Here is an 18,991-nt window from a genome sequence, read left to right as displayed (position 1 = left end):
GTCATTTTACGCTGTTTTTTTTTTAAACCAACCGGATCAAAACACAAATGAACATGAACATGATTCAATGGAATAAAATGATATGATATGATATGATCAAGCTTTGATCAAGCTGCAATGTTGCTGCTACATTTGGTAGGTCGTGCTATTTTTTTAAAGAATGCTAAAAACGTTTCTGATTTGTCAATGTCAACGCATCCAGGCCATAAATGTAAAAAAAAAAAATGTCAATGTCAAAGTCAATGTCAACATTTTTTCTGTGATTTCGTTGTTACGTTACTTGTTTTTTATATTATAAATATGAGAAAATCCCATTTATACACAGAATAGTAAATCGTTCTTGAAATGTTATCAGAAATCAACTTCTGTGACCTATATTTACAGTGTTATTAATAACAAAAACCGGTCTAAAATGACGAGTGCTACTATTCAGGTATACACCCACTTCGTTAATTAATTTTTCTTGCAAAGTTAACCATGTTTATGATTGATAATTCCGTTAAATGGGTCATATAAGTCTCTTATAGTTTTGTTTGCTATGAATTGTGCAGGAAATTGAAGGAATAGACGACTATTGGGGTCCGGCGTTCCGTTCGGTGTACGAAGGTGACGGACATGAAGCGTTCGTGCAGCAACTTGACGAGCGTATCAAGCAGCATGACAAGGAGATCGAGAAACTGTGCAACTTCCACTATCAGGTATTTCACCAGCTATAAAATGATTCATTTGACTCACTGAAACCAGAGTGCCTACCGCAAACACCGAAGTTGTATATGAGTGTCTGTTGTGGGTGTATGTTGGTTGTCTGGTTCTGTACTAAAATCGCAAGTTGTTAGGGCTGATTGGGTAGTACATTCGCCATAGAAGAGTTATTTTTGTACATTTTATATCCACAAACAGAGTTTAGGTGAATCTGAGGGCCTTCTCACTCTCTGCTGTGCTCTGGGTTCTGCTATCCTTTCTCCTCAGAGGTTTTGTCTGGTTGCCCTTGGCTCTCCTATATTCCTCCATACGTCTCTGTCCAGAGCCTGTCTTCACCACAAGGCTCCAGCTACCTGCCTGAAGTCGTCTTCCTATCTCATTTTTTGCCCACCATCATTCCTTGTCCCATCTCTTGGGTACCATGTTGTAATGTCTCATGACCATTTTTCTCTTTTGTCTCGTAGCATGTGGCCGGTCCACCTCCACTTGATGATGATGATGATGTGATCCTGTTATCCCTCATTAGGGACATAAGGCTCGCAGAGGAATTTTCCATTTGGTGCAATCCTGGGCGGTTACTTCCAGCTCTTTCCAGCCAAGTCCAGTTGAGCCAGCCTTCTTCTCAACCACCTTCACTGTAGTCAATTATACCACCACAACACACCACGTCCCGGTTGCGATTTGCGTATATCTAGAAGTCTGAAACAAACTATTCCCCATCACCGCACGGGCTTTATTTCCAACTCCTTCACCCTTCAGGCAATTCGCCTTTGGAATGATCTCCCTCTACTCTCAAGATAAGAACAGAGCAAATTTTCTTTTAAAAACCAGTTACATAAGCACCTCTCTTACTCGCTCAAAGTTAATAAATGATCCGCATGTTACTTGTATACTTGGGTACATAATATATATTTATCGGTGTATAATTATGTATGTATGTCGTGTATATATGTAGGTATATTTTGCTATTATTTTTATATGTGTAAGTGTATAAATAGAATATTGTTGTATTGTTTAGAATAACTTGATTTGTGTTTCATACTCCCCTCGTTGTGTACAATCCTGCACTAACTGGAAGTTTCTGTTTGACCCAATGGTTGACTGGTAGAGAATGCCTTAAGGCATTAAGTCCGCCATTTGTACCATTTTATATCGTGCAATAAAATTTAAGTAAATAAATAATAAATCAAATTGTTTTTGTTTACATTCTAATGTCCTCCATATTCTATGTCTAAGTTTTATATTCAACATGCTTCTTTCCATACCATTTTGACAAACTTGGAGAGCTTTGCTTTCCATGACAGCTAGGGCCCATGTTTGACATCCATATGTAAGGCCATCCTTTAGTGACCAGTATCTTTTCCGATTCTAGTGTCTATTTTTTGTAGTGTCAAGTTTTGAGGTGATATCACTTGTCCAAGATATGTGTATTGTTCTGCATAAGCAATGAGGTTGTGGTATATATATAATCTTCTTTTACACTGTTTGTCATTATCTTGGTCTTTTCGGTATTGATTGTCAGCCCAACTTCTTTACTGCCGTCTGCAAGCTGTTGTCACTAGCAAACCTTAGATTTGTTAGTTTTACTCCTCCTACGACCAAAAGATTCCTAGTTGAGTTTTCTGAATACATATTCTAGAACTGCAGAAAACAGTTTAGGTTATAAGGGGTCTCCCTGCTTCATTCCTTTCTGCATTTTCCCTGTTTCATAGTCCCTGTCACTCTAATTACACCTAAATTCAGCTTAGAATCACTGTTGCCTCTCTACTACAAGTACCCATATCTGGATGGGTGGTAGTGTGACAGCCACCTTATCCCTAGTACTTATAGTAACAAATGTGTTTTGCAGGGCTTCATTGACTCCATCCGTGAGTTGCTCCAAGTCCGCTCACATGCAGAAGAGCTGCATGCTGAGATATCAAATGTGGATGGCAATGTTAAGGAGACCACAGAAGGTAATAACCATACAAGGTGTGCAAGCCAATTGGGTTAATGAAGCGTATCAAGAAAAATTTAACAGATTTGCAACTGTGTACAATATTCATATATAAAGAACTGAATTAACTCTAATTCCCAAGGAAACTTTACACCCCTGTGACCAGCCAAAACAAACTTGGCATTTAAAATTAGAATTTGGATTCTCTTTTTTTACCCAATATTGCATCAGTGAGAACCAAGGAATTAATTTTAAAAACTATAGCAACTTGTGAAGTCATCTGTTATTAAACATAGCATCTTCCATTTCTTTTGCCCAGTACTAATTAGAAAAAGGTTGACTGTCTATCTCCCGGGGTGAAATGTATAGGTGGATAACTAATCTTCATTGTAGAAAAAACTTAGAACACTAATAGAGACTTGAGTTTTTCTAATTCAAATAAAGTTGAGTTCAGATTTATGGGCATGGCACACTGCGTCCAATTCGCATGTCGCTTCGAAGTTTGAGCGAGACAACGCTATGCGCGTATTATAGAGACATCCCGCTCTCACGCCGGAGCATGCACTCTCACGTGCGAATCGGACGCAGTGTGCTATACCCCTAAAACTCACGATTTTTACATTTAAGCTGTATTAAATATAAATATTTTGTTTCATGCCTTTGGCTATTATTTAAGGCCTCTGCTCCCGGGCCGAGGAGTTGATCAGAGCGCGTCGTGTGGAGCTGAACATCGCGGCTACTATTGAAAAGATGGAGCTCTGCCTCCCGTTGCTTACTACTTACTCCAAGTTGAAGACCCAGGTTGAGGCTAAGAGGTACAGGTTTAGTTACTAGTTGAGTTTGGAGTTCAACTTTTTCTTACCTGGTGAGGGATCATATAACTTAAAATAAAATTTCGTCTTTCCAATGCTTTGTTATTTCTATATTTCGGGGTGTAGCTTTCAAGAGATCTGCTTCAGTCCATATGTTTGACCATGAACACAAAGAGTATCGCATCACATATTCTTTTGTTTGAAGTTGAAACACACGACAGACACACCATAATACGAAAATTATTTGAGTGTTTATCAATCAAATAATTAAGCTTATTTATCTACTATCATTGATCCATAAACAAGCAAAAAACTATTTCTTTGTTGAAATTGACAATTACCCTTCTCGGCATTGCCAAGCAAACCGAGATCCATTTTCATCTACTCAAAAGTTTGCCGACCCCTGATCTAAGATATAAACAAGACTACTGAGCTTAGTTACTTCTGCCTCTCTACTCTATCTAACTAAGTATGCAAATTGTTCCTCAGATACTACCCAGCCCTAAAGACCCTCGAACAACTAGAACACGTTCTCCTCCCGCGCGTAGGCCCATACAAGTGGTGCGCGCAGATCGCAGCCGACATCCCGCGCCTGCGGCAAGCCATACGGGACGCGTCCATGGCCGACCTCAGAGGGTTCCTGGAGAACATACGCCGGCTCAGTCCCCAGGTACAGTCATCATCGGTTGCTCATCAGATACTACCTAGCCCTGAAGACCCTCGAACAACTACCGTACCGTATGCCGTCATGGGACTTTATAGTGTACACAAGTCAACAATTTTGCCGAAGAGTACATATTTCCTATTGTTCCACGTTCCACTTTATGATTATGACATATCTTTTTCACAGGTTGGTGCAATGGCATTAAAGCAAACTCAAGACATGCTGGGTAGAAGCTTGGCTACTATTGTAAAAACTAAGAAGGGTTAGTACAGATCAATTAAAATTTCCGTGTTTACCAAACCAATCAATTTATTGGTGAAATGTAAATGTATCTGTTCAAGCAGATCAAGGCCGAATCGAGCGCAATGTATGCACGGCCTTAATTTGCTGCTCGTCGCGCCGCGGCCTGCTCGCGTTCTGTCCCCGGCCTTAAAGTTGGTAGATGAGAATAAGATCTTGTAGCCGTATTATGCCAAATAAAATATTGATTGTTTTATAAATGCAATCGATGTAAACTGTTCTTATGAAAAAAAAAAATCTAAATAAAGTCATGTTGGTTGCCTCTGTCTACCAAAATTTTATAATCTACATTTTTTGTCATGTCATATGTCAACTGATGATTACTTCCAGACATGGCCGTTCTCGGCATCGCTCGAGAGAACCTCGGACCCCAGTGCCCTCACGAGCTGGTGGACTTCAGCCCGCTGCACCGCTGCCTGCACATCCACGGCGTGCTGGGCGCCAAGAACGACTTCATACAGTACTACAGGTCAGTAACTGTAGGAACCTCGGACCCCAGTGCCCTCACGAGCTGGTGGACTTCAGCCCGCTGCACCGCTGCCTGCACATCCACGGCGTGCTGGGCGCCAAGAACGACTTCATACAGTACTACAGGTCAGTAACTGTAGGAACCTCGGACCCCAGTGCCCTCACGAGCTGGTGGACTTCAGCCCGCTGCACCGCTGCCTGCACATCCACGGCGTGCTGGGCGCCAAGAACGACTTCATACAGTACTACAGGTCAGTAACTGTAGGAACCTCGGACCCCAGTGCCCTCACGAGCTGGTGGACTTCAGCCCGCTGCACCGCTGCCTGCACATCCACGGCGTGCTGGGCGCCAAGAACGACTTCATACAGTACTACAGGTCAGTAACTGTAGGAACCTCGGACCCCAGTGCCCTCACGAGCTGGTGGACTTCAGCCCGCTGCACCGCTGCCTGCACATCCACGGCGTGCTGGGCGCCAAGAACGACTTCATACAGTACTACAGGTCAGTAACTGTAGGAACCTCGGACCCCAGTGCCCTCACGAGCTGGTGGACTTCAGCCCGCTGCACCGCTGCCTGCACATCCACGGCGTGCTGGGCGCCAAGAACGACTTCATACAGTACTACAGGTCAGTAACTGTAGGAACCTCGGACCCCAGTGCCCTCACGAGCTGGTGGACTTCAGCCCGCTGCACCGCTGCTTGCACATCCACGGCGTGCTGGGCGCCAAGAACGACTTCATACAGTACTACAGGTCAGTAACTGGCCTTTCTTGAAGAGTCAACCCCTCAGCTGAGCTGTTCATCATCATCATCAACAGCTCTGACAGTATCAAACAGTTAAAATTGTGGAAAAAGTGTAAAGTCTAAAGAGAAATTGTGTCCTGAGATTTATAGCCGACCTTGAAGGTGGCGTTGTACCTCATCATGTTTTGTGGTAACACAAACAGTAAACAAACCGCCTTGATGCATTAATGTCATATTTATCCGTAACAAATAATCTGTGAAAACTTCTAAAAACTGTTTACGGTTTGTGGTCGTGCTGCACTCTGGCGGCTGCACAATGTCAAACGTCGCCTCTTCATAACCAGAGTTATGTATCCAGAGTTTGGATGCGGATTTATTTATATGAAAGCAGGTCTTCTCACGTCTAGCGGTGGTTCTTAGACATGTTTTATCAAAATCTATAAATCTGTTTCATTTCGTTAGGTTTTTTTTTTAAATTCCATTTACGTTTTTACTAATGAGTAATATCTTCACAGAGCTCAACGCAAGCAGCAAGCGCGTTTGGTGCTGATCCCTTCGGGCAACCTTCACGACAACATACAAAGCGTGAAGAACTACCTCAATGCAGTGCTGGGATTCTTCATACTGGAGGAACATCTTCTTAGCACTGGTGCAGGGCTGGTTTCCAAGGTATTATTTAGGTATTATTAACGACCTGTCTGGCCTAGTGGGTAGTGACCCTGCCTATGAAGCCGATGTTCCGGGGTTGAAATCCTGGTAAGGGCATTTATGTGATAAGCACGGGTATTTTTTCCTGAGTCATGGGTGTTTTCTATGTATTTAAGTATTTATATATTATATTATATTGTTGACTAAGTACACAAGCCTTATTGAGGTTACTGTGGGCATAGTACAAAGAGTGGGGAAGTAGGTTATCTTCTAGACATGTGTAAGTAATGCGCGTAACATCACAAATGAGATATCACTCAAACGCGTAATGTTGCATTACGCATCACTCCGAGAAACCAAGCATTACTTCAAATATCACTCGAGCACATGACTGGCCGAAGCGCGCGTAAACTCGTAAAGCATCAATATAGATTGACGCGCCGGTAGTCGGTACGAAAGGGCCGTTCAAGTCTATACATATACAATCCGCGTAATGTATAATGTAATGAGAAATGAGACGTGATGGTGTGATGCATCACACCATCACATGTTTGTGTGCCATGCTATCATTACTTTGGTATCCCGCTCGCACCCGCACTCACTGCTCGCTCGCTCTCATTCCGCAATGCTTTCGGAACACTTCGGATCGGTCCGCTCGGCCGGTCGTAGCAGTCGCATTTGAGTTATTGCAAATTTCATTAAATTGATACGATAACGGATTTTTGCACCTGCAATCGATTTAAAACTGTAATGCGTTACCATAGAGCTTACAATGTTTTTAGTATTTTACCTATAAGGATGCGGCTAAATGATAATTCTCTTGCGAGCTTGCGAGTTTGAATTTGACGAACAAAAACGTATTTACTGTTTATTATTGTTGTGAAATGTTTGGTTTGGTTGACTTTCGCGGCAAAGTAAATTAAGCACGAGTGAAGTTACTTATTTATCCTTAATTTATTCTCGTATCAGTATCATATCATAATTTTATTGATATACCCAAATAAAAATACTATCATGTGACTGTCGATGGCGTTATCTCATTAATTAACAGATATTTTCTTTTATTTTTTTATGTATGTTGCATATTTTACGACTATAAAAATAAAAACATTAACAAAAACGATCTATCACATGGCGGTGACAAAACGCAATGCGTAATAGATCGACGCGCCGATATGATACGCCCTAGAGTCCTAACACTCGCTGCGTAATGTAGTTGGTACTGTGATGAGTGTGACGTTGCCATCACGCGCGCGCCCGCGCGCTGTATTCGTTTGGGTAAATGTTTCGTTTCGAGTGATGTGTGATGTGATATCTCAGTGTAACATTACGTTTTCGAAAAGGTGATGTGATATAGCATTACTTTTTGAAGCACTGTTTCGCGCATGTCTATTATCTTCATACAAACGCACCGCGCGCGGCTTGCATGTGTGCGCCATAGTATCTTTACGTCGCCGCACGCACACTCAAACAAAAGCCCCGACTGGCGCACTGGCAAACGGGTCGAGATTTAGTTCGAGTGTGCGTGCGGCGACGCATAGATACTATGGCGCACATATACAACTTGTATGTATAATACAAGCCGCGCGCAGTTTGTTATATGAACATAACCTACTTCCCACTCCTTGTACTATGCTGTGGGACTTAGTCGATTTGTGTAATAATAATCTAATAATGTCCTATTATATATTTATTATTATTAACCGTTTGAACCCCACGCCTATCGTGCGCGGCGCGTTATCATCTTGTCGGAATGCACGAAGGTTCATATTGGGATGTAGCCGCGTGCGTCAATTGGCATCTTTGGCGGTCAAGGGCCAAATATTCAACTATTTGGGAACAAATCAAATATTTTTAATGAAATATTTTGTAAGTGGTCTTACTACCCCGCTACCTCTACCTCTGCCTGACCCCTCCATCCGTCCCTTGAGGAATTAGCCTAGAGGTCCAGAGCGTTAGACGCGATTGTTGAAGATGCCGGTTCGAATCCGGCTCCACCAATGGAGGGGATTTGTCACTTTTCTCCTTGCTAGTTTTATGGACAAATACTATAGAGACCGTGTTTGGGTCTGCCACCTTGTGGCCTAAGTTGAAAACTAAATTGTTACGTTAACTGAGTGTATGTACCCCTAACACTTTATATTCTATAAGAGTGCTCTTTCACAAGTGAAGGAGATGGACATGGCGAAACTATAAGGCCCCCTTCAAACTAAACGCGTGAATCACGGCCCGACTTCGCGGAGCGAATATATCGCGACGTTGGCAACTCCACACTCACACAATCTCACGGCGATTTCGCAGTTTGGTTTGCGGCAAGATGGCGGAAAAGCGTCAGCTGATCAAGTAGTTTAACTGCTAGTTACCTACGGCATCATACGCGATTTAGCTGTTTTTGCATTTTGTTTTGTTGTAATACCGTAAAATATAGGTGCTTAATATAATGTATCATAATATAATTAATATTTATCTTGCCACAAATGAGCGAAAATAGTGTGTAATGTGGAGTCTTGCAAGTTCGCGCTTCGTGTCTCTTGACGTGGGCCGAAAAGCCGACAAAAAAACGGGGAACAAGGCGCGAAGGCGTGAACAATCTGCGAATCGACGCCACACTCGCGTTCGCGGCTTCGCACCATGATTCGCGTGCAAATGTGGAGGCCGCTTAAGGGTTCCTAGTGAACTACGGAACCCTAAGAAACGCTTTAAGTGATGTATTATTTCAGGATTGGCTTCTAGACACATGGAGTATGTCTGTGAATAAAGTAGCTTCGACTCTGCGTACAAACACATCGCTCATCACAGACCCGACCCTCATGTTGAGCATCAAGCATCAGATAGTGCTGTTCATTAACACGCTCAAGTGAGTACTACTATCTATTTAGATCACTCTAATATATAAGAAGACAAAGAAACCTTAATTTGAAAAAAAAACACATATACATATACACAAAATAAATAAATGAGGAACAGGGTTCGAAATTATCCAGATAATTATAGTATTTGATAATTATCCGATAAATATCGGAACAAATTACGAATCTACTACTATATGATGGATGAATGCCGTTTTTATATGTGTAAACCTACGAATAAAATAAACTGACTAAAATTTTTTTACAGTACAATAAGGTGCTACTTTCCTGCACACGTGCGGGAATGAGTACTTTCCGTGCATTTTTTTTATACAACCTCGGTGGCAAACAAGCATACGGCCCGCCTGATGGTAAGCAGTCTCTGTAGCCCATGTACGCCTGCAACTCCAGAGAAGTTACATGCGCGTTGCCGACCCTAAACAGCATATGTCGAAACTTTAAAGAGCCATATATACTGTAAAACGTTGTACGTGCGAATTGCCTATTCGCAACGCAAATGTATCGTACAACATTTTACATTACATATGGCCCTTTAAATTTTCGACATAGTTACGTAATGTGGTAATTATCGCACTAGTGCGGTAAAGTAGCACCATATGTACTGTAAATAACTATTTCATTGCTAGTAGTAGAAAATCACTATACAAATCTCGGCGAGAAACGGGGTTGCCGGCCGCGTAACCCTATCTACTTCTGTCTGCTTGTCCTGCAACCCTTCATTTCCCGGCCTCTATAGTAATGTACTATTACAGATGCTACGGCCTGCCCGCGGATCCGCTCCCACTGCTCCTGCAGGAGATGGCGGAGCACTACACGGAGGTGCTGATGCAGCGCTGGGTGGTCGTGTTCAGGGATATACTGGACAATGCCACCTTCCTGCCTATTGAGGTGAGCATACTGTAGTTGGTTACATTATTGAACAGCTTCTATCTAATTATACGAAGGAAAGTCTCTTTTGTTAAGTCTGTGTTGTTTTATCACAGATTTCCTATGGCCACCTCCTATCTCCATCATCAGATCAGCTCGATAGCACATATTATTGCATTGTCACCCGACTTACATCATCATCATCATTCGCTTGCCCTTATCCCATTCATTTGGGGTCGGCGCAGCATGTCTTTTTCTTCCATATCTTTCTGTCACTCGTCATCTCATCGTTCACTCGCGTTCGTTTCATGTCATCTCTCACACAATCCATCCACCGTTTCCTAGGTTTTCCTCTCCCGTTCCATCCCTCCACATTCATTCGGAATACCTTTCTCGTCACGTGACTTTCATCCCTCCGCATCACATGCCCATACCACGCTAGGCGATTCGCTCTTACTTTATCTATTATGGGTGCAACTTTCAGGCTTCCTCTTATATACTCATTCCTTATCCTATCCATTCTTGTCACCCGACATACATATGTATGCAAATTTTCAGCTTCATTGGAAGTCAGGAAGTGGGTCAAATTTAATTTGCAAGATTTGGCCCGTGCAATCATAACATAAAGCTTGTCAAAGAGTGCGCGCTTTTGATATCTTAAAATTTTCACTAGTTTGCTTGTTTTTTGTATATGTTTATGTATAGTTGTATTATTTATTTTTCAAATCAGGTGGCCGATCAAGAACAATATGACGGTGTAATGGACACATTCCCTTACGACGGAGAAGAATTAGAAGCTCAAGGTTTCCCCAGGAAGTAAGTCCTCGCACTATTATTTGTTTAATATAAATATATGGTCATTCAACATTCATCTATACTCCGTGAGGTTAATTAGAATGAAAAACTTTTACTACTATGGCAAAAAATCCGAAATAGATAATGTCTTTGAAGAAATTTTAATTAACTGAGCTAGGTTATTAAAAAGGATCTTAACTTGACTGTAGGCGAAACTAAAATGTATACGGAGATGTAAAAATTAAACAGACATCACAAGCATCTCATTCTTTCTTAATTTCCCGTTCCAGATTCCCATTCTCATCCATAGTCCCCGCAGTGTACGTGCAAGTGAAGGAGTTCATATACGCGTGGCTCAAGTACTCGGCCGGCCTCGGCCTCGGTGGGGGCCGACGCGCAGCCGCGGCGAGACACTCGGCCTCGCTATTGTTGAGCAGGTCCTTTACGGGCTGCCTGTCGGCGCTGTTCCGACATCCTCTACCACTGATGCAACTTGTTCAGGTACTAACCACTCATGTATTCAAGGCCTAGGCCTCGGCGGCGGCCGATGAGCGGCCGCGGCGAGACTTTTGGCCTCGCTGTTGTTGGGTCCTTTACGAGTTGTCTATCGGCATTGTTCCGGCATCCTTTGCCAATAATGCAACTTGCCCAGGTAATGTACTTCATAAACCACTGTTCTTAAATATTTTTCATACGACAACGTAAAAAAAAACTCGAGAAATTGCCACCTGATTTTTGTACTGATATTTCGTGACCCTGTTAGTGCCACTTACGGTTCAACCAGCGTCAAATTGTTCTGGTAACCATGGTAACTCCAGGTTTAACCTGTTAACCCCGTGATAGTGGAATGGTGCAAGTGGCCCTTATACAAGTGAGCCACATCGCAGTTAACACTGTCTACATTAATCTTACTTAATTTTACGTACTATTTCATTGACGTCATTTTATTTTCAGATAATCGTGGACACCCACTATCTGGAAGACGCGACCATATGTCTCTACGAGTTCATTAGCAATATCACTGGTTCAGAGCTGGTCACTACACAGGTATTTTTTTAATTTAATTATAATATTGTCATCCCACTCATTGTCAGATTCACGAGACAGTTATTCAGGATTGGGAGACCCACAGCTTCATACATGATAAAATGACAGATATCTTTACAAATTGTGTTGCAGGCTGCAGGCAGCATGTTCCAAGCGGCCCGCGACGACGCAGAGAAACAAATCTGCGACAACCTTGAAAAGAAAGTCGACGAGTTCCTCGACCTCGAAAACTACGACTGGTTGTTGGTCGAACCGACCGGACAGGCCTCGGCTTTTGTTACAGACATGCTGAGCTACCTGTCCGGGGTACTGACTTCTTTGGAACAGTTACCGGAACGTGCCAGGTTAGTACACAATTTGTAGAAACAAGTTTGACCTCGAAAAGTACAACTGGTTGTTAGTCGAACGGACCAGACAGGCCTCGGCCTTTGTTACATACATGCTGAGCTACCTGTCCGGGGTACTGACTTCTTTGGAACAGCTGCCGGAACGTGCCAGGTTAGTACAACAACTTGTAGAAACAAGTTTGACCTCGAAAAGTACAACTGGTTGTTGGTCGAACCGACCGGACAGGCCTCAGCTTTTGTGACAGACATGCTGAGCTACCTGTCCAGGGTACTAACTTGTTCGGAACAGCTGTCGGAACGTGCCAGGTTAGTACAACAACTTGTAAAAACAAGTTTGCCCTCGAAAACTACGATGGATGTTAGTCGAACCGACCGGACAGGCCTCCGCTTTTGTTACAGACATGCTGATGGTGGGTTCTTCTTTAGAATAACTACCTGAACGTGCCAGGCAAGTTCAACAACTTGTAGAATGTTAATAAGTTTGACTACTTTAGAACTATGACTTACGGTTTTTCTTATCTGTCTTAAAAGGAGACATAGCTGCCGTTTGTGCTCTTGTTAATTTCACCGAGCTTTGGATAAATTGATCTCAGTGACGATGACAGTTAATTTATTCGCAATAGAAACCAGTACAGTGAATTACAATGAGTAAATTGACAGCAGGTTGTAAAATTGTTTTTAAATTCATGATCTTAAATCATAAATTGTATAGAATTTTCTTTATTATTGGTCTTTGTTATGAAAGGTATTCGTTGATCTCTGATTGAGATTTCGCAATTTCGTATTTGACATTAGGCTTTAAGAAATCGGTATAGGGTGTTTATTTAGTCACCGGCAATAATTTACGGGGTGAATATATTGGTCATACTCATACTGAGCAACTTTTAATATGGGACCAACCCCGTAATCGTGAAAAAAAAACTACTCCCATGAAACAGCCAGTTTTTTTCGTGATTTCGGGGTTGAACCCATAGTAAAAGTTGTTAATTTTGATTGATGAAAAAACCATTTTCTTTACATGACCAAAATCCTGTCACTTGCAGAGTAGCAGCAGTCCGCGCAGCCACCAATCGCATCGCGAGCCGCCTGCGCAAGCTGCTGCTGGACCCCGGCGTGAGGCAGGTGTCGTCGGGCGCGCTGTACCAGCTGGACCTGGACGTCATCCAGTGCGAGCAGTTCGCGGCCGCCGAGCCCGTGCCCGGCCTGCGGGAGGGCGAGCTGCTGGAACAGTTCACTAGTCTACGGTAAGCTGCTGCTGGACCTCGGCGTGAGGCAGGTGTCGTCGGGCGCGCTGTACCAGCTGGACCTGGACGTCATCCAGTGCGAGCAGTTCGCGGCCGCCGAGCCCGTGCCCGGCCTGCGGGAGGGCGAGCTGCTGGAACAGTTCACTAGTCTACGGTAAGCTGCTGCTGGACCTCGGCGTGAGGCAGGTGTCGTCGGGCGCGCTGTACCAGCTGGACCTGGACGTCATCCAGTGCGAGCAGTTCGCGGCCGCCGAGCCCGTGCCCGGCCTGCGGGAGGGCGAGCTGCTGGAACAGTTCACTAGTCTACGGTAAGCTGCTGCTGGACCTCGGCGTGAGGCAGGTGTCGTCGGGCGCGCTGTACCAGCTGGACCTGGACGTCATCCAGTGCGAGCAGTTCGCGGCCGCCGAGCCCGTGCCCGGCCTGCGGGAGGGCGAGCTGCTGGAACAGTTCACTAGTCTACGGTAAGCTGCTGCTGGACCTCGGCGTGAGGCAGGTGTCGTCGGGCGCGCTGTACCAGCTGGACCTGGACGTCATCCAGTGCGAGCAGTTCGCGGCCGCCGAGCCCGTGCCCGGCCTGCGGGAGGGCGAGCTGCTGGAACAGTTCACTAGTCTACGGTAAGTACAAAGATACTGGGAGCGTTTCCTCGCTAAATCGCTATGCTTATTCGTTGAGCAAGGAAGCTGCCAGCTCTTTTGTCCCTGGTGACATCTCTTCTTCTTTTCACCCCTGCTGGGGCGTAGAGCTCGAATCGTATTCTTCCACTGACTCCGGTCCTGGGCTGCTTGGGTAACCTCCTCCCACCCCATCCCCAATACACCCATCAACTCTAGCTCCACGGAATGGCGCCAAATAAATTTAGCGCGACCATGTTTCCGTTTGCCGAGCATCTTCCGGGTCAGGGCCACTTTGGATAGTATATGACCAATTCAATGCCATTTCTAGTGACATCTATGGTTACTTTCCAGACAACTCCTCGACCTCATCACGGGCTGGGACTGGTCGTCGTACCTGCACGACATCAACATGGAGGGCAACAAGTACAACCTCGTGACTCCCCGCGACGCGGCTGCCCTCCTCGAGAAGCTGAAGGAGGCCGAGTCCAAGTCTTCCGTCTTTGCCGTCTTGAAAAAGAACGAGAGGGACAGAAGGAAGCTGCTCGATACCGTTTTGAAGCAGTTGAAACAATTGCAAAATCAGGATGGCTAGTTATCTCTAGCTATGCCTTTTCAGCCTTGGAGGATTTAACAACTGGAGACGCCTTGTCTGTAATTTTATGTGAAAAACAGTCAGCCGATCCCGCAGCCTATCTTTAATCCCGATACCTGCGGGACTGCGTATTATTAATCCCGCGGGATCCCGGTAATTACGGGATCTCGCATGAAAATTAAAACTATTAATACAAGGTTAAAACACATTTAACTAATCAATCTTGTTCCACATTTCAAATCAACCATAGGATCATAGATAAAGAAAAATAAAAACATACCTTCATTAATGACAACGTCAGAAGACTAAATATTATTTTTCATTTTTAAAATATAATCAGTTTGGTCAGCTTTCTGCTGAGAATATTAGCGAAGAAAACATAACATGGATTTTGCCTAACTACTGCGAATTTTAGAGACAATATATCCAACCACAGGAAAAGGCATAATTTATTTACCAATGGATCTGCCACAATAATGAACATTCATCTCTTTTTTGATTATAGACTCAAGTGTGTTAGTCAGAGATGGTGATGAACAAAAAAGATGGGAGGCTGATGAATTATAGCCAGCTCTAATTTCTGTTGCATCGTTCAGAATGCGGGACTGCAAATCCCACGGGATCCCGGAATACCGAGATCTCGGAATACCGGGATTGGAAGCCCTAGGCACACCAAATGTATGGCTATTATTAAATCCTCCAAGTTATCAGCTATAGCAAAGGGTAATTAACAGTGTAGCAGAGGAGTAGTCTTAAGGAAAAATCTTACCTCTAATTTTGTAGCTGGAGTAACTGTAACGCCATTTAGGGGCACGATTTATTCTTGGACTGTACACCTCTTCAAAAACCAATAACGCTTTGGGTTTTATCAGTATTTGTCTTGAAACTCGAGAGTAATCTATTTGTATTGCTAATGGATGTAGTTTGTAATAATATGTCTTTGTATATATCTCACAAATATATTAACCCCTTGAGTCGCAGGCATAGACAATATCAGAAACTTCTAAGGCTTTCGACTAGTACATTTTGTATGATTTTGTCCGTGGGAGTCCAGGGGTTAAGCTTTTAGTGCCTTTGTGTGTTAACTCTTTGATCGCCTAAGGGCCACTTGCACCACTAATCCGGAGTTAACCGGTTCAACCGTTAACCCAGTGTCAGAGTGTACTTGTAACCATGGTAACTCCAGGTTTAACCGGTTAACCCGGGGTTAGTTATTGGTGCAAGTGGCCCTAAGGAAACGCGGTTGCAGGCCAATATCAACCATCATACATTCCGATAAGGTTCACGGTGACGCACGCAAATTATAGGCGTGGCCACAGAATAAATAATAGTACTACCATACAGAAATGACACTTCATACAAAACCGAAGTTTGACAGCGATTCAGGGTCGAATTATGCTGTCCCTTTCTAATGTCACTATCCCGGCTATTTAGGGTTGTCAAAATTCAAGTCATTATCTTATCTGTGGTCGTGCACGTATAGGGACGTCAAGTTGTGTCAACCCTAATAATTGCTCGGAGCAATGCTGAGCCGAGAAAAGCCGAAAGGAGGAGTGTCGCCACACTGGCGTGGCGTTCAAAGGGTTAATTTCCGGTTAGATAGGTTCGCTTAGCATAGAATCTAAATTAGACAGTAGGATTAAAATGGTACTGTTAAAACAAAAATCGTATGCAATGATGATATGATAAGTTATCCTTGCGTACCTGCCATCATTTAATTTTACGCAAATATATCAAGCTTTAATAAATTCAGAATTTGTAAAAACAAAAATCAAAATTAATTTTCACCCCACCAGCTCGAAAAGGCTCTCTTTATTCTAATAACAAATGAAAAATTAGCGTTTTATCCACAAGAGTAGCAAAGTATAATTCCATGCTAATTCTGAGTTGTTTCTTCATGATGGCTGGTAGAATTGATGCTCCTCATTGCAATGTTTTACTGTTCCTAAGTATTTTTCTCACGTTTGGTGTGGTGAAAAATGTTGTGTTACACTCGGAGGCAAAGTTTGTTGAACCCTCTCAACGCTCAAGATTCCACCTTTCGAACCACTCGCTACGCTTATGTTTTAATTTTGGAATCTTTCGCTTACTCAGGTATCAATATTAGCGTGAGGGGTTAAACATCTCTGCCCCCTTGTAAAACAAATAATTATTTCCTTTTGACGTAGCTACGAAAAAGTGTAAATGGTGTCTAAGAATAAATAAATAAATAAATATTATAGGACTTTATTACACAAATTGACTAAGTCCCACAGGAAGCTCAATAAGGCTTGTGTTGAGGGTACTTAGACAACGATATATATAATATATACATATTTATAAATACTTAAATACATAGAAAACACCCATGACTCAGGAACAAATATCCATGCTCATCACACGAATACATGCCCTTACCAGGATTTGAACCCGGGACCATCAGCTTCGTAGGCAGGGTCACTACCCACTAGGACAGACCGGTCGTCAAAAGAAAAAATCCACTGTTAATAATAAATTGGTAAAGACAATTCAGAAACAAAGACTATAAATTGTTAAAGACAATTCAATAACAAAGACTATCAATACAAAGATAGCATCCCTCAGTAAATAATCATCCCATTTTACTGTGGAATTCAGTGGCGTCATCTTCAGTGATGAGAACGAACACAACTTTTTATAGAAATTGGCTATCTTCATTATGAACTTGTCTTAAAAATTCATTATTTAAGTAATTTACACAACATCAACTAATGTAGTGATAGAGAGCATTTATAGTTTTTTAGGAATCATATCCATAAATGTTAAAAAGTATGTTTTATTCATTCGTACGTTTGGAATTATGTAATGGAAGTTTTATTTGTATGTATTTATGGTCAATATAGAGTATTGTTACTATTGTTGAGTTTTCTTTCTACCATTTTTGCGAGCTATTTCAAATTTTGACATAGCATATAGTTTTTAGAAAAATAGGCAGTAAATAAATAAATAATTACATTAGGTTAATGATGCAGAAACATCATAAACGAAAAAGAGCAAGACCAAGACAGAGATGGACAGATGAAATAAATAGAATAGCTGGCAGAGACTGGATGTCCAAAGCTAATGATAGAGTAGTATGGAATAAGATGGAGGAGGCCTTCACTCGAATAGAGGTCCTTAATTCATAAATAATTTAATTGAACTGCATGAGATATATTGAAAAATAACAAAATGTATAATTACTTACTTATTTCAAATCGTAACCGTATTTAATAGTAAAATTTAATGATTAATTTAATTAATTAAGATGAAATTAGTATCTAAATTAATTTGCATGTAAATGATTTACGAATTGTTGTGCATTGTAATGTATTCTAAGGAATAAATGAAGCTATAATAATAATGCAGAAAATGCTTAATTCAGTACTTCTTATTCTTTCACAGATATGTGTTCAATTTGTTAACACTTTCAATGCCAAGGACGCCACTAGGGAGTTCTCATTAAGTCACATTCCACACGACTCCCGAGGGGAGTTCGTACTATACAATTATAGATAGATGACTAAAGGCCATGCCATCCGACTCCTCTAGCGAGTTCTTACGAAACTTACGATTTTTCAGGGTTGTCACTATACGAGTACCTCGTTTTTTTATTATGCGAAAAATCGTGGGATTATCGTGCGATTTTTAGGAAAACTATTTAAAAGCTGGCATATTTGCCTCTTATTTTCTTCACCATTCTAGAATTACTGAAATAATTGATGAAACTTAGGCAAAATCTACCGTTATTTTTATAATCTTTAAAAAAAAACGAGATTTAAAGTCTCCGTGTGGGCTTTGTTTTAAACAAATAATATTTTACACATACCTACAGGGAGCAACCAAGCAATGGAAACTCCGGAATAATGATCTAGTCTTGAAAATAAATGTATATCAGTAACATACGTTTTTAGTTAAGTACATTTAAACATGCAAGGTTTTTGGGAACGTCGTTACTTTAAAACTCGGATGAACCACGAATCCAGATAGAATTGGCAGATGTTTTAGTACCTAAGTAGGTAATAAAACATTCTTTGAAAACCATTTGTAGTCGCTTTCAATAGCCCGAGTTCAAAAATAACAACCACATGTTTGGCGGTATATTATAGATGTAGCAAATAAAATAACGAGAAACAAACAGAGACATTTAAGTGGCACCATATTACCGGGCACTACCTAAAGGTTATAGCGCCATCGCTCGAAACGATGCTGCTATTCCCTTGGCCTTTGATCTATTAGATGGCGCTACTTTTTGATATTTAACAAATTTAATGTAAAAAAATAAGGATCAAAGTCAAACGTTCTAAAAGTTTTAATTGTGTCAAAAGATGGCAGTAAATTTA

At 42.1% G+C, this 18,991-nt stretch overlaps 1 protein-coding gene across 1 annotated transcript; it reads left to right on the top strand.

Annotated features, from left to right (window-relative positions):
• The first annotated feature begins 220 nt into the window (after positions 1-220).
• LOC133521901 (exocyst complex component 6) lies at positions 221-18,028 on the top strand. The gene is made up of 16 exons (XM_061857021.1): positions 221-433; positions 552-698; positions 2,552-2,657; positions 3,315-3,453; positions 3,940-4,120; positions 4,301-4,376; positions 4,745-4,883; positions 6,141-6,294; positions 8,994-9,130; positions 9,896-10,031; positions 10,741-10,826; positions 11,096-11,306; positions 11,760-11,852; positions 11,985-12,196; positions 13,243-13,443; positions 14,411-18,028. The coding sequence occupies exons 1-16, from the start codon at positions 413-415 to the stop codon at positions 14,649-14,651; spliced, it is 2,280 nt and encodes a 759-aa protein (XP_061713005.1). The 5' UTR covers positions 221-412; the 3' UTR covers positions 14,652-18,028.
• Positions 18,029-18,991: the final 963 nt, after the last annotated feature.

Source organism: Cydia pomonella, chromosome 10, assembly GCF_033807575.1.
Source record: "Cydia pomonella isolate Wapato2018A chromosome 10, ilCydPomo1, whole genome shotgun sequence".
Lineage (NCBI taxonomy): Eukaryota > Metazoa > Arthropoda > Insecta > Lepidoptera > Tortricidae > Cydia > Cydia pomonella.
The sequence above is the reverse complement of the archived record's forward strand: the minus strand, read 5'-3'. Positions and strand labels throughout refer to the sequence as shown.

What these genes read in the sequence shown, in the direction of transcription:
- LOC133521901 (XM_061857021.1), top strand. Translation starts at nt 413, where the DNA reads ATGACGAGTGCTACTATTCAG. An exon ending in TGTTAAGGAGACCACAGAAG is followed by an intron (nt 2,658 to 3,314) that starts GTAATAACCATA and finishes CTATTATTTAAG; the next exon opens with GCCTCTGCTCCCGGGCCGAG. An exon ending in TACGCCGGCTCAGTCCCCAG is followed by an intron (nt 4,121 to 4,300) that starts GTACAGTCATCA and finishes TCTTTTTCACAG; the next exon opens with GTTGGTGCAATGGCATTAAA.